This window comes from Urocampus carinirostris, chromosome 9 (assembly GCF_059441175.1).
Source record: "Urocampus carinirostris isolate Australia breed hairy pipefish chromosome 9, RoL_Ucar_1.0, whole genome shotgun sequence".
Taxonomy (NCBI): Eukaryota; Metazoa; Chordata; class Actinopteri; order Syngnathiformes; family Syngnathidae; genus Urocampus; species Urocampus carinirostris.
Window position 1 is genome coordinate 294,669 of NC_142357.1, and position 24,666 is coordinate 319,334.

The 24,666-nt window shown below is 40.1% G+C and overlaps 3 protein-coding genes across 7 annotated transcripts in view; all 3 read left to right on the plus strand.

The window, feature by feature from the left end:
- Window positions 1-1,897: 1,897 nt before the first annotated feature.
- Window positions 1,898-6,431, plus strand: LOC148359059 (uncharacterized). The gene is given in 3 exon segments (XM_088344291.1): window positions 1,898-2,065; window positions 3,534-4,187; window positions 4,899-6,431. Coding segments are annotated over 3 exon segments (2,355 nt in total).
- Window positions 6,432-11,713: 5,282 nt separating this feature from the next.
- The window catches only part of hvcn1 (hydrogen voltage-gated channel 1), a 45,204-nt gene continuing 32,251 nt past the window's right edge, over window positions 11,714-24,666 (plus strand). Inside the window, exons 1-2 of one of the 5 annotated variants that reach the window (XM_088344076.1) lie at window positions 11,714-12,013; window positions 12,627-12,792. Coding sequence is in view for 2 of the 5 variants with exons in the window: in XM_088344074.1 (XP_088200200.1) it covers window positions 23,804-23,929 (126 nt within the window). In the remaining 3 variants the exon portion in view is untranslated. Of the gene's footprint in view, window positions 12,014-12,626; window positions 12,793-23,632; window positions 23,930-24,666 lie in introns of those variants that run through there. The other 4 variants (XM_088344078.1, XM_088344077.1, XM_088344074.1 and 1 more) reach the window with 4 other exon arrangements.
- Window positions 19,576-23,775, plus strand: LOC148359061 (uncharacterized). Its single transcript, XM_088344293.1, has 2 exons — window positions 19,576-20,634; window positions 23,737-23,775. The coding sequence occupies exons 1-2, from the start codon at window positions 19,576-19,578 to the stop codon at window positions 23,773-23,775; spliced, it is 1,098 nt and encodes a 365-aa protein (XP_088200419.1).

The following is a 24,666-nucleotide window of genomic DNA, read 5'->3' on the forward strand; positions in this document are numbered from 1 at the left end:
TATATATGTATCGATATATATGTATATGTATGTATGTATATATGTATCGATATATATGTATATGTATGTATGTATATATGTATCGATATATATGTATATGTATGTATGTATATATGTATCGATATATATGTATATGTATGTATGTATATATGTATCGATATATATGTATATGTATGTATGTATATATGTATCGATATATATGTATATGTATGTATGTATATATGTATCGATATATATGTATATGTATGTATGTATATATGTATCGATATATATGTATATGTATGTATGTATATATGTATCGATATATATGTATATGTATGTATGTATGTATGTATCGATATATATGTATATGTATGTATGTATATATGTATCGATATATATGTATATGTATGTATGTATGTATGTATCGATATATATGTATATGTATGTATGTATGTATGTATCGATATATATGTATATGTATGTATGTATGTATGTATCGATATATATGTATATGTATGTATGTATGTATGTATCGATATATATGTATATGTATGTATGTATGTATGTATCGATATATATGTATATGTATGTATGTATGTATCTATATATACGTGTATATGTATGTATGTATATATACATGTATATGTATGTATGTATGTATATGTATATATACATGTATATGTATGTATGTATATGTATATATACATGTGTATGTATGTATGTATATGTATATATACATGTGTATGTATGTATGTATATGTATATATACATGTATATGTATGTATGTATATGTATATATACATGTATATGTATGTATGTATATATATATGTCACTGGGCGTTTCGACCCTTCACCACAACACCCTCGAGTTGGCGGGCCGGCAGTGATGGCCAGTCACTGCCCATCTTCTCCTGGTCCCTAGCTAAACTCCTCTCTCCTACTCCAGAGGCAACAAGAGGCTCCCTCCGCGGCTTCCCCCACTCTTTTGGCAGTGCCTTTCTCTCCCTTCCATTTATTCCCAGGGCTGTTAATGTGTCCCATACAGACTGTGCTGAGAAGCCCCTGCACCCGACCTCCACTGGGAATAGCCCGGTCTGCCATCCCTTGTCCCTGCACTGTTGGACCAGCTCTTGATATTTGGTGTTTTTCCTTTCATGGGCTTCGCTGCATCCTTCTTCCCATGCTACAGTTAGCTCAATCAGGATGATTTTTTTTAGCCTCTTCTGACCAAATCACGATGTCTGGCCTCAAGGAAGTTTGGACTACCTGGGGAAAGTGTAATTTCCTTCCCAGGTCTACCTTCATCTCCCACGCTGGTGCTGTTTTGCAGGAGGCTCTTTTTGGTCTTCTTGGAGGATGCTGGTTTCTCCCCTTCCCTGACGAACTGGATGGAAGGTATTGGACTGGGTTGAGTTTGGTGCTTTTTCTGCCTTTCCTGCTCCAAGATGTAGGCCAGTGCACCGAGGACCTTGTCATGGCGCCAGCGGTATTTGCCCTGGCTAAGAACAATCTGGCATGCTGCCAGAATATGCGCCAGTGTCCCTCTCCCACCACATACCCTGCACGTTGGGTCCTCCCTTAACCCCCACCTGTACAGGTTGGTTGGTGTTGGAAGAGTATCGTACACTGACCGGAGCAAGAAAGAGATCCGGAACGGTTCCAACCTCCAGAGTTCTGGCCAGGTGATCCTTCGCTTTGGTAGGTCCCACTTCGTCCAGGCTCCTTGGACTCCAAGCTTCACTGCCCTGGACCACCTGCCTTCCTCCTCCAGTTGACGGACCTCGGCCTGCACCATGTCTCTCCTCTGCCTTGGATCAGCTTTTGACCATTGCTGGAAATGAGTAGACCCTAATCCCTGACGCCCTACGCATGCATTATCGATGAGATCTTTCAACCTCAGCCTGCCTTCTGCCTGATGTACTTGGCTGTCTGTTGCTCATTTACGCCCCGATCTTGTAATCACGCCCGCGCCCCTAACCATCTCGTCGCTAGAATCTTTGAACATCATGACCGCCCTACACTTGGCCACCTTGAACTCTTCCACTACCGAAGACAGAGGAAACTGCAGCTACCCCGACCTGATGTAAAGCCCTAATGATGTGAAGCTTGGTGGAACATCAAGCCACCTGCGGAGATGTTTATATGCCCTCCTCTCTATTCCTTCGACCGCCGTCATAGAGATTTCATAGATCGTTAGCAGCCACAGCAGTCTTGGTAGCAGACCGTACTGGAACAACCAAGTCTTGAACTTGCCTGGTAGTCCTGATATCTCAATCCTTTGCTGCCACTCATTAGCCTGCTCCACTGTCCTGAGAACGCTGCCCCTCTCGCTCAGAGATGAATCGTACCACTTTCCGAGGCATTTTATTGGGTTATCTTTGATTGATGGTATGTTTTCTCCTTGGATTCGAAGGATATATATATATACAGTATATATATATATATATATATATATATATGTATGTATGTATGTATATGTGTATGTGTGTATGTATATATGTATTTATATGTGTATGTGTATTTATATGTGTATGTATATGTGTATGTGTGTATGTATATATGTATTTATATGTGTATGTGTATTTATATGTGTATGTATATGTGTATGTGTGTATGTATATATGTATTTATATGTGTATGTATATGTGTATGTGTATGTATGTATGTATATGTGTATATATATATATATATATATATATATATACTGGACTGTCTCAGAAAATTAGAATATTGTGATAAAGTTCTTTATTTTCGGTAATGCAATTAAAAAAACAAAAATGTCATACATTCTGGATTCATTACACATCAACTGAACTATTTCAAGCCTTTTATTATTTGAATATTGCTGATTTTGGCTTACAGCTGAAAAAAACTCAAAAATCCTATCTCAAAATATTAGAATACTTCCTCAGACCAAGTAAAAAAAATAATTTTATAACAGCAAAACTAAATCAAACATTTGAAAATGTCCATTGATGCAGTCAGTACTTGGTTGGGAATCCTTTTGCACGGATTACTGCATCAGTCCGGCGTGGCATGGAGGCAATCAGCCTGTAGCATTGCTGAGGTGTTATTGATGCCCAGGATGCTTCGATAGCAGCCTTCAGCTCAGTAGCTTGGACAACATGGCGGCGCATGGATACATGCTTGCGGCTCGTTCTCCAGCTAATCTTCTATCTATTGCCGTTCTCTTGTCTTTTTTGCTTTCACTTTTGGACACATGTGTGGCCAAAAATACTTACAGTAGGGACGAACTTATTCGGTTGGGTGGGCGTCTAAATTTCGACTTTTCGTGCACTTTTTATACCGCCTATGATATACCGAGCGAACTTCAAAGAGACCCGGCATCCTTGTGGACGGCTATTCCGCTTAATAAACAACGTCAACGCCGCTGTAAGGACAGAAAACAGAAGCGTGGTTGCCGTGCAGGTAGATGTGTGAAGCGTGCGAAGTCTAAGCAGCAAGATGGACGCGAGGATGTAACTAATTCCACCATTCACCCCTCGCTGGTGTTGTGCCCGGGCACAACACCGGACAACCCACACGAAAAGCCACAAGAGCGGCAGCTTTTGAAGATTTCGACAAAGACTACAAAGAGTTCAGCTAAGTCAAATGATTCAGCAAAGCTGAAATTTGGTCTGTTAAATATTAGATCGCTTGCTCCAAAAGCTTTACTTGTTGATAACATTATTCGTGATTATAAACTTAACTGTATGGGTCTGTGTGAAACTTGGTTACGCCCGGATGAGTACTTAGCGCTAAATTATGCCTCTCCCCCAGACTACGAGAGTAGCCATATAGCACGCACGTTGAAAAGGGGTGGTGGTGTTGCGCTAATTTCTGAAAAATCGCTCAAATTTAATCCACGTACCTCTAATAATTACAAGGCGTTTGAGGCTCTTGTGATGCGGTCCTCTCTATTGTCAATTTAGGTAATAACTATCTATCGTGCACCTGGGCCATACACAACTTTCTTAGACGAATTTGCTGAACTTTTGTCTGAACTAGTAACCTATGCAGACAAAATTATAATTATGGGAGGCTTTAACATTCATATGAACTCCCCACTCAATTCACTTACTATTGCGTTTAGGTCTCTAATTGATGCATTTGGCTTTAATCAACTGGTTGATTTACCAACTCATAAAAATGGGAACACGCTAGACTTGATTCTGACTCGAGGAGTTTTAACCTCAAACATTATGGTGTTACCGTGTACTACCGTTATCTCGGATCATTATTTAGTTACATTTGAGGTGCTAGCTATGAGTAGTGTTAAAAAAGCTGAAGTATTTAGCGGACGCAACATAAGCACTGGCACAGTTTCTGAGCTCTTTGAACTCCTTCCTGGAGCAGTTGCGTCCTTTCCTACATACATTGGCTCGATTGACTCACTCATGAATGAGTTCAATACCACCCTGACTAGTGTGCTGGATTCAATAGCGCCCATAAAACTAAAATCACGTCCTAAAAGACGCACGCCTTGGTTTACTGATGAAACTAGAACCCTTAAACAAGAATGCAGGAAATTGGAAAGAAAATGGCGCGCTACCAAGCTTGAGGTTTTCCATCAAACCTGGTGTGACAGCTTGTTAAAGTATAAAGCGGCCCTTGCCTCTGCAAAATCGGCCTATCTTTCGAAGGTGATTGCGTCTCAAAAGAACAACCCCAAAGCCCTTTTTGACACTGTAGCATCGCTTACAAGGCAACAGAGTATCGCAGATAGTTCGACACACTCTGCTCAGGACTTAATGGTCTTCTTTACTAAGAAGATTCAATGCATACAGGAAGAAATTGCTAAAGAAATTATTAATACCACACATATTAAAGGACTGAAATTTACAAATGCACGACAGGGTGGCTGCCTTGGGAAAATGGCCGGTTTTAGTGAACTGTCACTTGATGATCTCAAACAGGTGGTAAATGCGGCCAAACCGACAACTTGCCAGTTCGACCCGCTCCCAGGTTCACTTATTAAAAGTCTTTTTGGCGTCCTTGGACCTTCAGTTCTAAATATTATAAACATATCACTCTCCTCAGGTGTAGTTCCAGCAGCTTTTAAGTCCGCCGTTATTAAACCCACACTGAAACGACCCAACCTTGATCCAGAAATATTAAGTAATTACAGACCTGTGTCAAACCTACCTTTCCTCTCTAAAGTACTCGAAAAAGTAGTGGCACAGCAGCTGAATGCTTTCATATCCGAGAATAACCTTTTTGAATCCATGCAATCAGGATTCAGGGCTAACCACTCTACTGAGACAGTTCTGATCAAGGTAACAAATGATCTCCTAATGTCAATGGATTCTGGCGCTTCATCACTTTTGCTGCTGCTGGATCTTAGTGCTGCTTTTGACACAGTGCACCACAATATCCTACTAGAACGGTTGGAAAAATGGATTGGTCTCTCAGGAACCGTCCTCTCGTGGTTCAGATCCTACCTCTCAGATAGGACGCACTGTGTTAAATATGGTGAAATGACATCTGAGCCCTTTAATGTTACCTGCGGTGTTCCGGAGGGTTCAGTGCTTGGCCCCCTTCTTTTCAACATTTACATGCTTCCATTAGGTGACATTATTCGCAAGTACAATATCAGCTTCCACTGCTACGCAGACGACACTCAACTCTATCTTCCGTTGGAGGAATCTTCCACACTAAACTGTGGAAATTTGGAGGCCTGCCTCACTGAGATAAAAGAGTGGATGTCACTCAATTTCTTGCGTCTTAACTCTGAAAAGACCGAAATGTTAGTCATTGGTCCATCTAAATGCCGTGACTTATTCTCAAAAACTGCTGTGAACATTGACAAATGTCACATCACACAGAGTGACTTAGTTAAAAATTTAGGTGTCATATTTGACCCTGATCTAACCTTTGAGATGCATGTAAAGAAAATTACTAGAACCGCTTTCTTCCATCTTCGTAACATTGCCAAAATCCGTTCAATACTGTCTCAGTCTGATGCGGAAACTATAATTCATGCATTTGTTACCTCCCGTCTCGATTACTGTAATGCACTACTCTCCGGTCTCCCGAAGTCCAGAATCAAGTCTCTTCAGCTAGTACAAAATGCCGCAGCGAGGCTTTTAACTAGGACAAAAAAGTACGATCACATAACACCGATTTTGGCTAACTTGCACTGGCTCCCAGTTAGCCAAAGATGTGACTTCAAAGTTCTCTTAGTATTGTACAAAATCATACATGGACTTGCTCCCTCTTATCTTTCAGATCTGATCTGCCCCTATGTCCCGGTCCGAAGCCTACGATCTGAGAGTGCCGGTCTTCTGGTGATCCCGAGAGCAAAGAAGTGTTTTGCTGGTTCGAGAGCGTTCTCCATTCGGGCACCGGTGCTGTGGAATGCTCTTCCCCCTGAGATCCGATCTGCAACCTCAGTGGAAATGTTTAAATCTAAACTTAAAACTCACTTCTGCTCCATTGCTTATGAATAATAACCTACTCTTCTTGTCGACTGAAAAATAGTCTGTGTAACATAGTATACTAATCTGTGAAGCCCTTAGAGACTTACTGTGATTAAGGGCTATACAAATAAAAATGACTTGACTTGACTTGACTAGCATTTGTAGGTTTGGTGTCTTTCATCTTCTTCTTAACTATACCCCACAAATTCTCGATGGGGTTCAGGTCAGGGGAATTAGCAGGCCAATCAAGGACAGTGATGCCATGGTCAGTGCACCAGTTACTGGTGGTTTTGGCACTGTGGGCAGGTGCCAGATCATGCTGGAAAATGAAATACTAATCTCCAAAGAGCTTTTCAGCAGATGGAAGCATGTAGTGCTCTAAAATCTCTTGGTACACAGTTGCATTTACTTTGGACTTGATGAAACACAGTGGACCAACACCAGCAGCTGACATGGCTCCCCAAACCATTGCTGACTGTGGGAACTTCACACTGGATTTCAAGCAACTTGGATTTTGCTCTTCTCCAGCCTTTCTCCAGACTCTGGCGCCTTGACTTCCAAATGAAATGCAAAACTGGCTTTCGTCTGAAAAGAGGACTTTGGACCACTCTGCAACTGTCCAGTGCTTCTTCTCCATAGCCCAAGTCAGACGCTTCTTCCGTTGTCTTGAGTTCAGAAGTGGCTTGACCATGGGAATACGGCTATTGTAGCCCATTTCCCGGACATGTCCGTGAACTGTGGCTTTTGATACCTGGACTCCAGCTTCAGCCCACTGTCTTTGAAGCTCCCTCAAATTCTGGAAGCGGCTCTTCTTCACAATTTTGTTAAGGCTGCGGTCATCTCTCTTGGTTGTGCAGCGTTTCCGGCCACATTTTTCCCTTCCAACAGACTTTTTGTGGATATGCTTTGAAACTGCACTCTGTGAACAGCCTGCTCTTTGAGAAATTTCTTTGTGTCTTACCCTCCTGATGGAGGGTATCAATGATGGTCCTCTGGACAGCAGTCAGATCAGCAGTCTTCCCCATACTTGTGATTTAGTTTACTGAACCAAGCTGAGTGTTTTTAAGGCTCAGGAAACCCTCGCAAGGTGTTTCGAGTTAATTAGATGATTCAGGTGATTAGTTGAATAGCCTACTTGTATACTTTTTCATGATATTCTAATATTTTGAGATAGGATTTTTGAGTTTTCTTAAGCTGTAAGCCAAATTCAGCAATATTAAAATAATAAAAGAATATATGACATTTTTGTTTTTTTAATTGCATTACAGAAAATAAAGAACTTTATCACAATATTCTAATTTTCTGAGACAGTCCTGTATATATATATATATATATATATATATATATATATATATATATATATATATATATATATATATATATAACACCGCGTACTTGTCCCACCAAAGATCCACATTCACGCTGGACTGGATAATGAGGTTTTTATTATTTCAGTTTCTGCAGATGAATGAGTCACAACATTAGCTTTTCTGCTGGCTTTGATCTCTTTGATCTCAGTAGCAGTTCCCTCTGAAAACTGCCCAAAAGCATATCAAAGAGCTTTCTTTTAAATTTACATAAAATATATTGAATAGAATATCACAATACATTTTTACAATTATTTCAAGAAGATACTTTTAACAAGAGATCGTATAGTGGATTTTTAACGTTTACAATGAATTCAACATATCTTTCTTTAGTGTGAATTTTAACCAACATCATCCTTTTTAATATATATGAGAAAATAGAAATAAGAACAATAATGAGTATAAAAACGGGTACAATTTACCTGCAGATGAATGAGTCACAACATTAGCCTTTCTGCTGGCTTTGATCTCTTTGATCTCTACAAGGGGAATTAATATTTTAGTAAAACAGAAACAAAACGAAAATAAATCCAAACAGCTTGACAACATCAATCACATTACTGTGCATGTTGAGAAATTTGTCAGCTGTGGTTATAATGTTTAAAATTAACTTCTTTTGTGGAGCACCAAAAGATGTGTCTTACCAGTAGCAGTTCCCTCTGAAAACTGCCAACAAACCCCGCCTCCCGGTCACATGTCAGAAGCCAAAACCAAACCCCACCCCATACCAGCAGGTGGCACTGTTGGACTCATCCTTGCAGGACACTTACCAAAAACTATATACATATTTCAGCAGGAATTTCAATAAAACAAAAGTTATTATTACACCCGTTTATATATATATATATATATATATATATATATATATATATGTAAGCACGGCGGCGCAGTGGTTAGCGCGGGTGCGGCACAGTTCTAAGGTCTTGGGAACCTCCTGTGTGGGTTCAGATCCAGAGCTACCGGACTTAATGTGCGGAGTTTGTATGTTCTCCCCGTGCTTGCGTGGGTTTCCTCCGGGCACTCCGGTTTCCTCCCACATTCCAAAGACATGCATGTCAGGTGGATTGGCTGGTCCAAATTGTCCCTAGGTGTAAATGAGCGAGCGAGTTGTGTCTGTCCCTGTGTGCCCTGCGATTGGCTGGTAACCAGTTCAGGGTATCCCCTGCCCACTGCCTGATGATTGCTGGGATGGGCTCCAGCACCCACACAACCCTACTTAGGATAAGCGGTGCAGCTAATGAGATGAGATATATATATATATATATATATATATATATATATTGGTGATAGAAAGGAGCAGAGAGGTGTTGTGAAAGAATAGTGTGATTGTGGACGCATTCTTAAGCATGGGCTGGGCACCCATATGATGCGACAGGGGTAAACCAGTGAAAGCTGTCGGGCCCTGCATAAATATAAAAAACTAGGATGTTCGACACTTGCATTTACACTTTAAGAGTATACCTGTGCCGATATAGTAAAGGTAGGATGTATGGGGTGCGCACAATGATCAGTAAAAGTAGGTCCATGATTTAAATACATGTTTTAGTTTGGGAGAAGATAGTAGACAGAAGAAAAAATCTCAACAATTTGTGCATAACTATATACATTTATTACAAAATAGTCATTGTGTCAGAGGCCATGTTTGGGGACACAGCCAAAATGGGCCCACCTCTCACACCTATGACATTGCACATAGAGAGGCAATAACACATAAAGACAATGCATGTCAAAATGTAAAAGCCAATACACCTATACTATTAAGAATTTACACTTAAAGCAAAGACCCATTCCTTTGCTTGGTAAATAACATGAGTAAGACATGACTTCCATCCATCCACTATTTGCACCGCTTATCCTCAGTACAGTGGCGGGGGTGCTGAAGCCCATCCCAGCTATCCTCGGGCAGTGGGCAGGGGACACCCTGAACTGGTTGACAGCCAGTTGTAGGGCACAGTGAGACAGACAACTCACGTTATTCATACCTAGGTACAATTCAGACCGGCCAATTAACCTGTTATGCATGTTTTTGGAATGTGGGAGGAAACCGGAGTGCCCAGAGGAAAACCATGCTAGCTCGGTGAGAACATGCAAACTCCACACAGAAAGGTTCGATCTAATGACCTCAGAACTGTGCCGCACACGCGCTAAGTACTGTGCTGCCGTGCTGTGACATGACTTCTATGATATTTATATAAATAGAGGTGTTGTAGCAAAACTTTAGCTATAAACTTGAAAATCAGATCTAAACTTACCCTGATGTTAGGCAGGGTACAGCCTATATGCCTTTGAGCCTGCGCAACTACTTCCATGGTTGTTAGCACCTCTTTAATCTTCCCTAAGGAAATATACATTTCTGCAAACTGTAACACAGTTTTTTGCACATTTTTAACCCGGCAGTCACCATTTTTTAGATAGGAGACAACATTATCTGCTTACTTATTCAAATCGCAATTATTTGAAATCTTATTTATTTATACCTTCAGCACCAGAACTCCACGACCACTGGAATCCTACTGTTTGTGATGTTCTGGAGTCTGCATCTGCCATGACTCCTCCAACCTTTCCTTTATATGTAGAATGTTTCTGGTGAAAATAGACCAAGAACCAGATTAATATCAAGCCAGAATATTCTTCTTTCAATCATTACTTTGGCCACACAAGTACCTCCACTTGTGAAGAATTTTTCGCTCATAATAGTCCTCATTTCTAATGGGATGAACTAGGATTAGTGTCCTTATGGGGATGTTGGCAATCTAAAAAAATAATTTGAATTTAGTTAAACTGAATATTCAAAGCATTTTCTGTAAAAAAACAAAACAAACAAAAAAAAAACCCACAAGAATCCAGTGTGCAGAGGAATTCACAGGGCACGACCAAATGTTTTCTACTGGAAACTTCATCTTGTTTAACCGCCATTAAAATGACACACATTTACTTAAAATTCACTAACTTCAGAATGCATTGCTTACATTGCTGAGATAGCTCAACCTCCCTGAAAACATTCCTGTTAAAACGAAGCATAAGTGATGGACGGATTAGATACTTTAGGGGCAAAATGTATTACTGAAGTACACAATTTGTTCGTCTTTTAACTGGGCTTTGTGTTACGGCACAGTATTTTATATCAGGTGTTCTGTATTGTTTTATATAGATAATGTTGTACTGAGTCTTTAAAGTATTTCCATCAGTCTTTTGCTTTGATAACAATTGTCACATATGCTCATTTTGCCATTCATAGATTGTTCCTTGTTTTTTAGAATAGGGGTGATTTTAGGTTCAAAACTTTGCGGTTGCTGACCACCCAAATTGGTCTTTTTTTAAATTCACTCAAAGGCATAGTGTTTAATTTTTAAATCCAAGTTGTACAAAAAAACCTTTGCTTAGTAAAATAAATATTGATTTTAATAATTGTCATAAATACATGAAAAATCATACTGTAGTGTTTTTAAAAATATTTATAGGCTGAGAAAACTATATTTGTTTTACATAGTAGTGGGACTGATAAGCATAACAATTGTACAAAAAATGAAAGAAGCATGAAACATTCAGTGTTTGTTCTTGAAGGCATGCGTTTTAATTTGAGATGTGGAGCCATTCTCAGTTAACATCTGAGACGTTCTGTAGATCTGGCATCTTTCTGCTACGCTGTGCTCATTTGGCACTTGTTTTCGTTTGCATTGCACATTACAGTGCCATCTAGTGGTCAAATACAACACTTTTAAAGTGATATGGAATCATTCAACACTGTTCAGAAGTGTCACTTCCCATTTGTGAACATCATATTATACCTTGTGGTTAGCAGAAACACTATTACGATGCCCTGTCCAGTTTATACCCATTTATTTCTAATAGAGTACACACAACACGTTTAGAAAAAGAATGGACCGAACCATTTCATGGCAGTGTAGTACTGTATTTCCGATGCTGCGTTATTTCCGTTTTTTTTCAATCTGGCGTTTTCATCTTACTTAAGACTATCCTTTCCTTTTCGAGGCAAAGAGAGTTTTGAAAATGCTTTAATTCTTGGTGGTGCTTGGGTTGAATTTGGGGGTATTTGAACACACCCCAAAACCGACTGGTTGTGCCCATGTTTTCAGAATCTCCCCGACTGTGGAAAGAAAGGGTGGAAGAGAAGTAGCAGATACGTTTGACAGCCTTACTTTTCCGACTGTTTTCTGTTAAAAAATTGCACGAGTTGTGTTTTCTTCGGAAAAGCTGAAGAGCAACTTGACTTATACATCGGTGGTGAGTAACTTTATAATTTTTTTGAAACGGATGTAAAAGTGCAACTTGTTATTTTGAACAGCAGACAAACAATCGAATGAGATTAATCGCCAACATATAACAAATATAAACCAAACCATTAAAACAAATGCCGATCTTTTTGTCCTGTTAAGATAGTTGCCGCTTTCTCCGAATGTAACAAAACAAAAGTGAGAAAACGTTTGCTCGCAGTTCGAGTTTGGATAGTCTGTCCTCAGGGTCTATATTAGACCAGTTCTGGTGTGACGGGTGTAAGACTTTTTTTTTTTTGAACAATTTTATTGACACTATTAACAGCAAATAAACAATGTGAGATTTGAACAATTTTCTTGACAATTTTAACAGCAATTAAGCATATTCACAAATTCGTTATATCTGACAATATGACGTTTTAACAATTTTTTCCGACATTTTTAACAGCAATTAAATACATTCACAATTTCATTATATCATATTCTAACAATATGAGGTTTGAACAATTTTTATCGACACTTTTAACAATAGTTAACCAATGTGTAAAGGGCAATACTATTGTGCAAAGGCATAGCTCTGTCTTCTCAAGTGGAATCCCATCCCATCCCACCCTCCCAAACAGCATCTTCCAGTTGAACCTTTGCACGTGACGTCCTGTTGCCTTCCCCTGGCAGAATGAGAGCCATGGCGGATGACTAGAAGCAACCCGAGCAGACTGCTTGAATGAGCATTTGAGTTGAAACCATTGCCCATAACCACTACTTGGTGATTTAATGTTGTGCCAACAGGTAAGGTTCTAAGCTTGATTTGACATTTTATCGTATCAATTTTGAAGAAGACAGAAACGCCGATGTTTATCTGCAAATCACACTGGCTCGCAGGCCTCAAATTATTCCAGGATTTGCAGCGAGTATTTTTTTTTTACTAGGTACATTTGATGTAATTCCAATCGGTTTTATGTTTAGTAGGTACGAGTGTTTTATATATATATATATATATATATATATATATCACTCTCCTTAGCATCAATGTGCTCTTGATTTTTTTTTTCTGTTTTTCCAATTTGAGCAGCTTTCGGTTACTGTTGATTTGATGGCACCCTGGATAAAACATGGGGTGTATGGGTAGACTACTATACTATACGGACGATGCCTTACTTTCGAATGAGGTTCCTGACGATCGTTCGTAAGTTGAATTTGTTCGTAAGTTGCTTCAGTGCTATATTTTGTATGTTTAAGGTTTCTATAAGTATGTTTAAGGCTCGTATAAGTAACCTGTATTGTTTTGTACTAAAAAATAATAATTTCATAAAATAATGTGTTCTATAAAGATAAATAAAGTTAAGTTTAACTTACTTTCGGAAGATAGGCTTCAACAGTTAGGCGACTTGCTTCTCTGCGATAAAAAGTGTCCAAAAAAAAAAAAAATTCTCAACAGAATCAAGCTTCTATATTCCACTTTCATTTCAAATGAGACGGCTTACGCTTCACACCAACCATAGTGAATGGATGCACGAGATATTAAACAATAAAGATGTCAACGTTCTTGGCGCGCTGGAGATACAGTACAGAATGTTTACACACAAACTAGGACGAGGAAGCGGATTTCTTCTCCAGGGGGGATGCTGGGTGACATCTCACAGCGCCACCACACGCCGGTAGCGGCGGAAAGAAGCACTACAGTAATGTCCTGTACTCGGATAAAGCACACAATACAAAATCTAACTTACAATGTCCGGATATTTTTCGTCATCCCCCAAAAAATGTTAGTAGCTACCCTTTTTCGTAATTCGAATGTTCGTAAAAAGGGGAGTGTCTGTATAGTGCTGGGGTGGCATAGTGCTGGGGTGGCGAACACGCGGCTCTAGAGCCGCATGCGGCTCTTGGCCAATAAGAATGCGGCTCTTTGCCTCATTATATTTTCTATATACTGTGGCTCTTTGCCTCGTTTCATGTTTAGTCCCCCCCCACCTCCTCTTAAAACACACTTAAATGCATCTGAGTTAATAACAAATAATAAATGATATTTTGAAATTTATTTGGCAGATTTGTTGTTTTTATGCTGCTCCGGACACATAACTGACTGCAAATCATCTGCGTAGGTTAAGTCTAATGCCGGTCTGTGCGTGGTGTGGCTCTTTGACTCTCACAGTTAAAAATTTCGGCTCTTTGTGTCAAACTTGTTCGCCACCCTTGGTATAGTGGTACGGATAGTGCGGACTGAAGTCTAACATACTGGACAATTTGTTTAGATGTGCAGATGTCTTGTTGAATAATATAGCTTTTTTGATATTGTCTATTTACTGGTCTCACCTACTGTATACTACAGTTCACTGTCTTCTGTCATGCTGTCGTCACGAGGTTAGGTCATGTGTGTGCAAAGGTCAATACACAAAATAAATCATAAAATATATTTTTGGGGTGTCCAATTCTGGTGGGTGTAGTAGCAGAGAACTTCATGCTTCTAACAAAACGGGTCAAGTCTACAGAGGTGGGCAAACTATGGCCTGTCAGCCACGTGTGGTCCATCAGGCTTTTTCATCCGGCCTGCCAAAGAAAAATCGTCAAATATAATCGCAATATATATAATAATAAATAAAGTACTGGTAATTAAAAGTTTTTTTTTTGTGCCAACTTTGTCCCCTTTGTCTTTATGTGTGTCTCAAACAAAAATACTAAGACAGAAATAATGAAAATATGCTACTACATTAATACTGTAATTTAAAAAAATATGACTACAGAAATATTAAAACTGAAATACTACAGAAGTACAACTGGCGAAAACATTTCTCTTGTAACAAAATGTTATTTAAACAAGACTGTATAAACAGAAGGGGCGACACGGCAATTGGGTGGTTAGCGCCAAGCCCCAGGGTTCAATTCTAGCTACCAAAGCCTCCCCATACAGAGTTTGCAAGTTCTCCCTGTGCCTTCATGGGTTTCCTCCCATGGGTTGAGTGACTGGTCAGAATTGTCCCTAGTTGTGAATGAGCAAGTGTCAGAGTTGTATATTAATATAAACTCATTGCTGGCAGAAATATTCAAGTCCAGACATTTATAAAGTTTAAAACTACTTCGCGAATGCCATATTGGTTGGCCGCCCAGCCCGAACTGACCACATCCGGTACAGTAGGCGTGGTTTATTGAAAGGTCGCACATGCGCAGTGAATGGATGGAGTCGCGCATGCGTATTACATTACATACAATAGAAAAAAATGTGGATCTTTGAAATGTGACTGTGTGTGTGTGAATGATTACTTGTGTATTAAAAATAGAAAAACAGGTTAAACAAGTTAATTTCATAGCTTGGGAGTCTGAGAAATACACAACTAAAAATAGCTTGCTTTACATCTCCCCCCGTTGTGAATTTCAAAGAACATCTATCTAGCTATCTAGCTATCTATCTATCTTGGTCATATCCTTCAAGATGGGTGACTGACAGCAAGACACACACATACAATAACAAAGAAAATAAAAGAAGTAAATAGCATAAAAAAAACACACAAAAAGTTTTGGACCATGGCCAAACCAATTGCCCAAACAAGTTAGGCACCTCGGCACCCAAGTTGGTCATACCTTCGTCCCTCCAGATGAAATGGGACACCAGAAAGCGGCCATGTCACTCGGGTCAGGGTGACACAACACACTCTTTTGTTCAACAGCAGGGCCAGACAGCTTTCACTGGTTTACCCCTGCCGCATCATATGGGCGCCCAGCCCATCCTTAAGAACGCGTCCACAATCCCACTATGCTTTCACAACACCTCTCCACTCCTTTCTATCACCAACAAGAGCTCTAGCTTCCATTATATTTAGACCCCTTTCCTGCAGTGCACTCATAACACCATCCATCCACGTCAATCGCGGCCTTCCTCTTGGTCTCTTTCCATTGACTTCTGCTCTGTAGATCCTCTTCAACATTCGCTCCTCATCCATCCTCTCCATGTGTCCAAACCAACCGAGTACTCTCTTATCAACACGACTGCTCAGTTCAACGACTACTCCAGTTCTGTCTCTCACAATTTCATTTCTCAGTCTATCCAATCTTGTCACTCCTAACATAGTCTTCAAACACTTCATCTCAAAAACATTCAACTTCCTTCTTAAATCTGCGTTCAGGCTCCAAGTCTCTGCACCATACAACACAGTCGGCACAATCACACTCTCATACAGTCCCCTCTTAACATCCATTCTCATACTCTTGTTGTTCATCACTCTCCTCAGAGCACCCAAAATCTTGCTTCCTTGATTCACTGATTGCAATACCTCACAATCCATTCCACCAACTGCAGCCACATCACAACCCAAGTACCTAAAGCTTTCAACTTCTTCCAGCACCTGTCCATGCAACCTGATTTCTAACGTTATGCCTACTCCATCACGTGAACACTTCATCACCTTACTCTTCCCAACATTGACACATAACTTACCCCTATCACATACTCTTCCAAACTCCATTACCAACCTTCTCAATGTTTCCTCAGAATCAGCCACAAGCGCTGTGTCATCTGCAAACAACAACTGACTTACCTGCCACACTGTTCCACTGTTGTCCATCATGTCTACCCCTCTGCCAAAAACTCTTGCATTCACCTCTCTAACCACACCATCCATGTACACATTAAACAGCCATGGTGACATCACACACCCCTGTCTCACACCAGTCAACACAGGGAACCACTCACTTGTCTCACTCCCTACTCTTACACATGCTCTGCTGTTCATATAAAAAATCTTCAATGCTTCCAACAACTTTCCACCCACTCCATACACCACCATCACTTGCCACAACGCCTCTCTACCGACTTTGTCATACGCCTTCTCCAAGTCCATGAAAGCCAATTAAACATCCTTACCTTTTGCAAAATATTTCTCACACACTTGTCGTACTGCAAACACCTGATCCACACATCCTCTTCCTTTCCTGAAACCACTCTGCTCCTCCATCACCACCTCGTTCTTTCTCTCACTCTCTTAATCAAGACTCTTCCATACAGACAACAAACTGATACCTTTTGAATTGCTACAATCATACTTATCACCTTTACCCTTATACAATGGCACCACACATGCACTACACCAATCAACAGGAACCACACCACTTAAAAAGCATACGTTCAACAAGCGTACTAACAGTCAATCATAGCTGTGCCACCTTTTTTCAGGCATTCAGCAGTACAACCATCCAACCCAGGTGCCTTCCCCCTTTCATTTCTTAATAAAGAACATCAATAAAAACAGTACAAGCGGTTTCAAATTAAAACATCATAAAAGATTGGAAAATCTCATGGAGAGGCAAAAACCTTCAAAAAGGAAAACATTTCTCTCCTCCCAGGAATGTCTTTTTCTGTAAAAACAGGGGATAAAACAAAAACAAAAAAAACAAACAAAAAAAATTGGACACCTAAAATGAACAACAACAAAAAAAACACTTATTTTTCAGTGTAGTTCATTCTTCTCAAAAATGAAAACATCTCTAGTTAAGCAATCGTTAACTATAAGGGTCATTGATGGAGACCGCGAGAATTAAAATAAACAAAAATAAAAAGAAAAGAACCCCAAAATCCTTTTTGAAACTTTAGCATCCTAACTAGGCAACAGATTATCTCAGTTCTACCCATTCAGCCCATGACTTTATGGCCTTCTTAAATAAGAAGATTCAACGCGTCTGGGAAGAAATTTCTAAAGAAATTGTTAATTCATCAAATATTAAAAGGTTGAAATCTATAGATGGCCGTGTGGAGTCTTGTAGGTCTGGTATTAGTTTGTAATGTTACATATGGGAAACAAACATTCTCACACGGCACCTTCACCACACCAACTTCTGTGATCTCTTAACAACTCTATGACGACATGATACTAAAGCGGAGGAGTTTGTTTGTTAACGAAGAGTTAAAATAAAAAACTAGAATCTCGTTCCTGCCATTGCCTTGAAGAGTTTTTGCGGCAGTTATTTCACGGTGCTTTTACGACCACAGTCTTCTGGATAACGTTTGTCTGGAGTTTTTGGCGTCGTTTTGTTGGCGCGCAGGTTGAGGATAACCTGCCCGTTGCACGCCCTTGTCTTTGGCCATTGTGTTCCTGAGGTTCTTCATAGTGGCTAGGGCAGGGGTCGGGAACCTATGGCTCTTTCTATGAATATCTATGGCTCAGAGACAAATTTGATTGCATGCAAAATTTCTCCATCTTGTTCGAAACTTGAGTTGTTCATCCTATTCAGGTACACGCAAATCCAATCCAAAGCTAAGTATCTGACGTTACTTCGCAGTAAATATAGGGCACGTTTTTCACTACAATTTACAGTCAAGGTGTCACACAAAAAAGGGGGGAAAAAACTCGTTTTGGCTGTACAACGCTAAAGAATCCTTTATATAAAAGTTCACTATATGATCCGTGTTCAGTGTTCAGATACCTTATGATGAATCCACAGAACACACTGTAAATACGCCAAAACACCGGAAGAGAACTTAGTCTTTTGATTGGGTGAGTGGGAGGGATGGGTGGAGCCATGCAAAAAGCGCAAGCACTCCTCCCATCTCTCGCCCTACGCCATCTGCGCCAAAAGTGAGCTCATCAGGCTCCCTATTTGCAGAATGTTGTGACGTTTTTACACAATAACTGCTTGCATCTGGTTTTGAAACCAATATGTATGAAAAAAAAGGGTCAAAAGGAGTTTAACCGATCTTGAGTCATTGCAAGAAAGAGACAAGTTTAAAGTGGTATGTTTGTTGATTTTGGGACAGGGGCTCTGGCATTATTCTCTTTTCATATTTTTTATCAAATCATCAAAAATAAATGTGCTGAAGACTAAGCTTTTGTCTGGGGTGCGGGTTTAGCAATTTTGTAAATTTGTCTCATAATATATGGTGTGGCTCTTTCCCAAAATAAAATTAATATTTTTTGCTTTTATGGCTCTTTGAGTCAAAAAGGTTCCCGACCCCTGGGCTAGGGCATCCATGATTGTCTCATTTTCATCCCCCTGCAGTGGCCCTGGTGAATCCAGGTCCCCCCCCCGACAGCCGTGACGAGCAGAACCCTGTAAGGGCCGTCCCAGCGTGGACTGGACCAGGCCCCTCGCTCCACCAGCATCAGATCACCAGGGGTCACTGTCTCCTGTGTGGAAGAGAGAAACAGAGATAAATAGAGAGAAATAGAGATAGAGAGATAGCGATAGAGAGCGGTGGAGAGACCAATTTTTTTTTTTATTTAATTAGGTTATCCTAATAAGATGTTTATTCCCCCCTGTTGAGACATTTCCTTATGGCTCAATTTAACCTAAAAAACAACTACCGTATTTTCCGCACTATAGGGCGCACCTAAAATCCTTTATTTTTTTCAAAAGCTGACCATGAGCCTTATAATACAGTGCGCCTTATTTATGGATCAAAATTAAGTCGCAGAGTCTTGCAACTAATGCAGCCGCCGACGACTAGATTTTCCCCCGAACGCAAAGTAGTCCGCGGTGTATGCTGGGATTTATTTACCGGCGTTTCATTGGCTAACCAATGTGTCAATCATCATTTGAATCGATCACTATTGGCTAGGTTGGTTCAACATGGCGGCGCATGGATGCATGCATGCGGCTAATTGCTCTCCAGCTAATCTTCTATTTATTGCCGTTCTCTTGTCTTTTTTGCTTTCACTTTTGGACACATGTGTGGGCAAAAATACTTACAGTAGGGACGAACTTATTCGGTTGGGTGGGCGTCTAAATTTCGACTCTTCGGGCACTTTTTATACCGCCTATGATATACCGAGCAAACTTCAAAGAGATCCGGCATCCTTGTGGACAGCTATTCCTCCTAATAAACGACGACAACGGCGCCGTAAGGACAGAAAACGGAAGCGTGGTTTCCGTGCAGGTAGATGTGTGAAGCGTGCGAAGTCTAAGGAGCAAGAAGGACGCGAGGATGTAACTAATTCCACCGTTCATTCCTCGCCGGACAACCGAAGCTTTACACTTAGCGCACACGAACAGCCACAACGGCGGCATCTTTTGAAGATCTCTACAAAGACTACAAAGACTTCAGCTAAGTCAAATGATTCAGCAAAGCTAAAATTTGGTCTTTTAAATATTAGATCGCTTGCTCCTAAAGCTTTACTTGTTGATAACATTATTCGTGATTATAAAATTAACTGTATGGGTCTTTGTGAAACTTGGTTACGCCCGGATGAGTATTTAGCGCTAAATTATGCTTCACCCCCTCACTACGCGAGTAGCCATGTAGCACGCACGTTGAAAAAGGGTGGCGGTGTTGCGCTCATTTCTGAAAAATCGCTCAAATTTAATCCTCGTACCTCTAATAATTACAAGGCGTTTGAGGCTCTTGTGATGCGGTCCTCTCTATTGTCAATTTATGTAATAACTATCTATCGCGCACCTGGGCCATACACAACTTTCTTAGACGAATTTGCTGAACTTTTGTCTGAACTAGTAACCTATGCAGACAAAATTATAATAATGGGGGACTTTAACATTCATATGAACTCCCCACTCAGTTCACTTACTATTGGGTTTAGGTCTCTAATTGATGCATTTGGTTTTAATCAACTGGTTGATTTGCCAACCCATAAAGATGGGAACACGCTAGACTTGATTCTGACTCGAGGAGTTTTAATCTCAAACATTATGGTGTTACCGTGTACTACCGTTATCTCGGATCATTATTTAGTTACATTTGAGGTGCTAGCTAAATATAGTGTTAAAAAAGCTGAAGGATTTAGCGGAAGCAATATAAGCACTGGCACAGTTTCTGAGCTCTTTGAACTCCTTCCTTGAGCAGTTGCGTCCTTTCCTTCATACAATGGCTCGATTGACTCACTCATGAATGAGTTCAATACCACCCTGACTAGTGTCCTGGATTCAATAGCGCCCATAAAGCTAAAATCACGTCCTAAAAGATGCACGCCTTGGTTTACTGATGAAACTACAACCCTTAAACAAGAATGCAGGAAATTGGAAAGAAAATGGCACGCTACCAAGCTTGAGGTTTTCCATCAAACCTGGTGTGACAACTTGTTAAAGTATAAAGCGGCCTCTGCAAAATCGGCCTACCTTTCGAAGGTGATTGCGTCTCAAAAGAACAACCCCAAAGCCCTTTTTGACACTGTAGCATTGCTTACAAGGCAACAGACTATCGCAGATAGTTCGACGTACTCTGCTCATGACTTAATGGTCTTCTTTACTAAGAAGATTCAATGCATACAGGAAGAAATTGCTAAAGAAATTATTAATACCACACATATTAAAGGGATGGAATCTACAGATGCACGACAGGGTGGCTGTCCTGGGAAATTGTCCGGTTTTAGTGAACTGTCACTTGATGATCTCAAACAGGTGGTGAATGCGGCCAAACCGACAACTTGCCAGTTCGACCCGCTCCCAGGTTCACTTATTAAAAGTATTTTTGGCGTCCTTGGACCTTCAGTTCTAAATATTATAAACATATCACTCTCCTCAGGTGTAGTTCCAGCAGCTTTTAAGTCAGCCGTTATTAAACCCACACTGAAACGACCCAACCTTGATCCAGAAATCTTAAGTAATTATAGACCTGTGTCAAACCTACCTTTCCTTTCTAAAGTACTTGAAAAAGTAGTGGCACAGCAGCTGAATTATTTCATATCCGAGAATAACCTTTTTGAATCCATGCAATCAGGATTCAGGGCTAACTACTGAGACAGCTCTGATCAAGGTAACAAATGATCTCCTACTGGCAATGGATTCTGGCGCTTCATCACTTTTGCTGCTGCTGGATCTTAGTGCTGCTTTTGACACAGTGCACCACAATTTCCTACTAGAACGGTTGGAAAAATGGATTGGTCTCTCAGGAACCGTCCTCTCGTGGTTCAGATCCTACCTCTCAGATACAGGGATGTGATTTTTCCGCTAATACGCGGAATTCCGCTTTTTTGATCTCCAAAAATACAAATTTAAAATTTCCGATTTTTTAAGTGGTAAAAAATCCGATTTCGTCTCTACAGCATTCCATTTTAGTGTTTCCGTAACTGATTGGTTGAAGTCTCCGTGTTGACCAATAAACGCGCTTGTTATAAAGGCATAGGAGTATGCCATTGTTCATTTCTCACACGTTTTTGCCGGGTGTTTAAAGAAAGATGTCCGTGATCGAACGCAAAGATGCTCCGCGAGTTAAAGAAATTGATAAGATCGTAAAAAACAAGTTTCGATGGGACTGGTTAGAGAAGGACTTATCTACAAATGTTGGAAAGAAGACTGTGATGAATTTGTTCAGTGACTTTATTCGGAAGATCGATCGTGCCGGGAAAGCGCTTTGCATTTGGTGCTATGATACCATTGACTATGGTGGGAGAGGTTTCAAAGCTCTTGAAAGTCACGCAAAGAGCAAAAAAACACGTGAAAGAACTCCAGTCAAGAAGAACAAATTATTCCATCGCTGGAAGTTTCGGTCCCCAAACAAAAACTCCAAAACTTTACGGCCTCCATCCCTTATTGACATCACAATCGGAAGCGGTAATAGAGAGACGTGATCCACCCCAACAACCTGTACCAGTTGCTGATAGAGTCGTGAATTTTGAGGTAGGTGGTAAACTTTTCAAATTTATTTGACAGTTTTCCCCTTTTTTTCGAAAATATTATAACGTAATAAAAATGGCCATAAATATTTAACAATTACAATAGATTTTCATGTGTACATTACACCAACACTTTACTGTAGGGCCTATAATTATTGTATTTTCATTTATCAAATATTCGGATACGCTGCTATTAAAAAGAATAAATTATAACATTTAAAATATGATTTAGGAAATTTAAAAATATTATTAAGCCTATAAGTAATCAAAATTATTGTCAGTATTTATATTTTTTAAATTAAGTACTTGTATGATATTCTACCCTGAACCCCAAAGCATGCAGAATGGACATAGCCACATACAGTTCTATCCAGACTGTGAAATATGCCCTAAGAGCAAGAAAGACCACCTCTGTCAGCCATTTTGGAAGGAAAGACATTCTGATGGATCCTGTGCAGTCCAAACTGTGCCTAAATCTGAGGACATCCTCCAAAAGGTACAGGGAGGAGAAGGATGCAGAAGCAGCTATGTTGTCTGCAAAAGGAACAGAACTTGCTGTGAAACAGGACACCCAAATGAGCAAGGCTGCCTCAAGAAGAACCATCAAAGCTGCACAGAAGCAGGCTAGAAAGACCCATTCCAAAGCAATGAAGTCTAGGAGGAAGTAGTGTTTGTGTCATGTGAATGGATTGTGCTCAAGAATGAACACTTGTATATTCCTGTAAATATGTTGAATGTTTTAATGAGTAGAACATAGAAAACAATATTTGTGATATTAAGTGATGTTATAATTCATCTAGAATGTGACAGAAAATATAAATTTCAGAACTTTGAATGAATTTCATGTTTCTGCATGGCCAGTGATTTAGTAGTTCATTGTGTATGCACATGACTCCGACAGATAACATTTCTGCTATAACGAAGACATTTGTGGTATGTTCTAATATGAGTTACTTTTCATTTGGTCATGATACAATTATTTGTTCATGAAATTTGAACTCTTCAACATGATTTATGTGTTAACTTAGTAATTGTCATGTACGGTAATTGATTGTGCCTGCGCGGCAGACGCGTAATTACGGTACACACAGGAAGACCGCGTGGTATCTGGAGACATGTTTGTAAACTAGCAAAGACGCTATATCGTGTTCTGTAAATAAACAAGTTCATGTTGGGTTTAAAGAGGACTCCGTCCATCTTTTACATGGTGTCAGAAGTCTGAAAGGATCCAGATAAGGAGACAAGTCATAATGGCCAAGTTTAATCCTCCATCGAACTTTGCTTTCGAGAAACCGTCAGAATGGCCGGACTGGAGGCAGCGTTTCGAGCGCTACAGAATCGCTACGAAACTAAACAAAGACGATGGACAAGTTCAAGTAAGCTGCTTGATATACGCAATGGGAAGCGAGGTGGAGAATGTGTTCAAGTCTTTTGTTTTTGCTAATGAAGGTGAAGAGGCTAATTATGACGTTGTGCTGAAGAAGTTTGATGATTACTTCGTTCCATCTTTTACAGTAATCACATTAGTTAGATATGATGATATTCTCAGTGATAGTTTTTAAAAGCAAAGGCAGTCCAATGTTTTTTAATGTGACTGATTTTGAATTGACTTACACTGTAATTTTATATGGGATAGTTCAATATACATTGAAAATTTATGCTGTTGTTTTGTCTATTTCTTTGTCATCTGAGTGCATTGAAAGTACTTTAAAACACGGAAAACCCATGAGCTCTGGGGGGCTTCGCCCCACTTGTCCCTCCACCAGGGCACTGCCCTGGACCTAGGTGGGTGCCCGCGGCCTCCAGACCCCCGGCTAATTTTCAGATAATTTCACTTTGGTCAAATCACATCCCTGCAGATAGGACGCACTGTGTTAAATATGGTTAAATGACATCTGAGCCCTTTAATGTTACCTGCGGTGTTCCGCAGGGTTCAGTGCTTGGCCCCCTTCTTTTCAGCATTTACATGCTTCCATTAGGTGATATTCGCAAGTACAATATCAGCATCCACTGCTACGCAGACGACACTCAACTATATCTTCCGTTGGAGGAATCTCCCACACTAAACTGTGGAAATTTGGAGGCCTGCCTCATTGAGATAAAAGAGTGGATG

Coding starts and splice junctions, on each gene's coding strand:
- LOC148359061 (XM_088344293.1), top strand. CDS start 19,576: ATGCATGCGGCTAATTGCTCTCCAGCTAATCTTCTATTTATTGCCGTT. Junction 20,635..23,736: donor TTTTAATCTCAAACATTATG/GTGTTACCGTGT, acceptor TTGGGTTTAAAG/AGGACTCCGTCCATCTTTTA.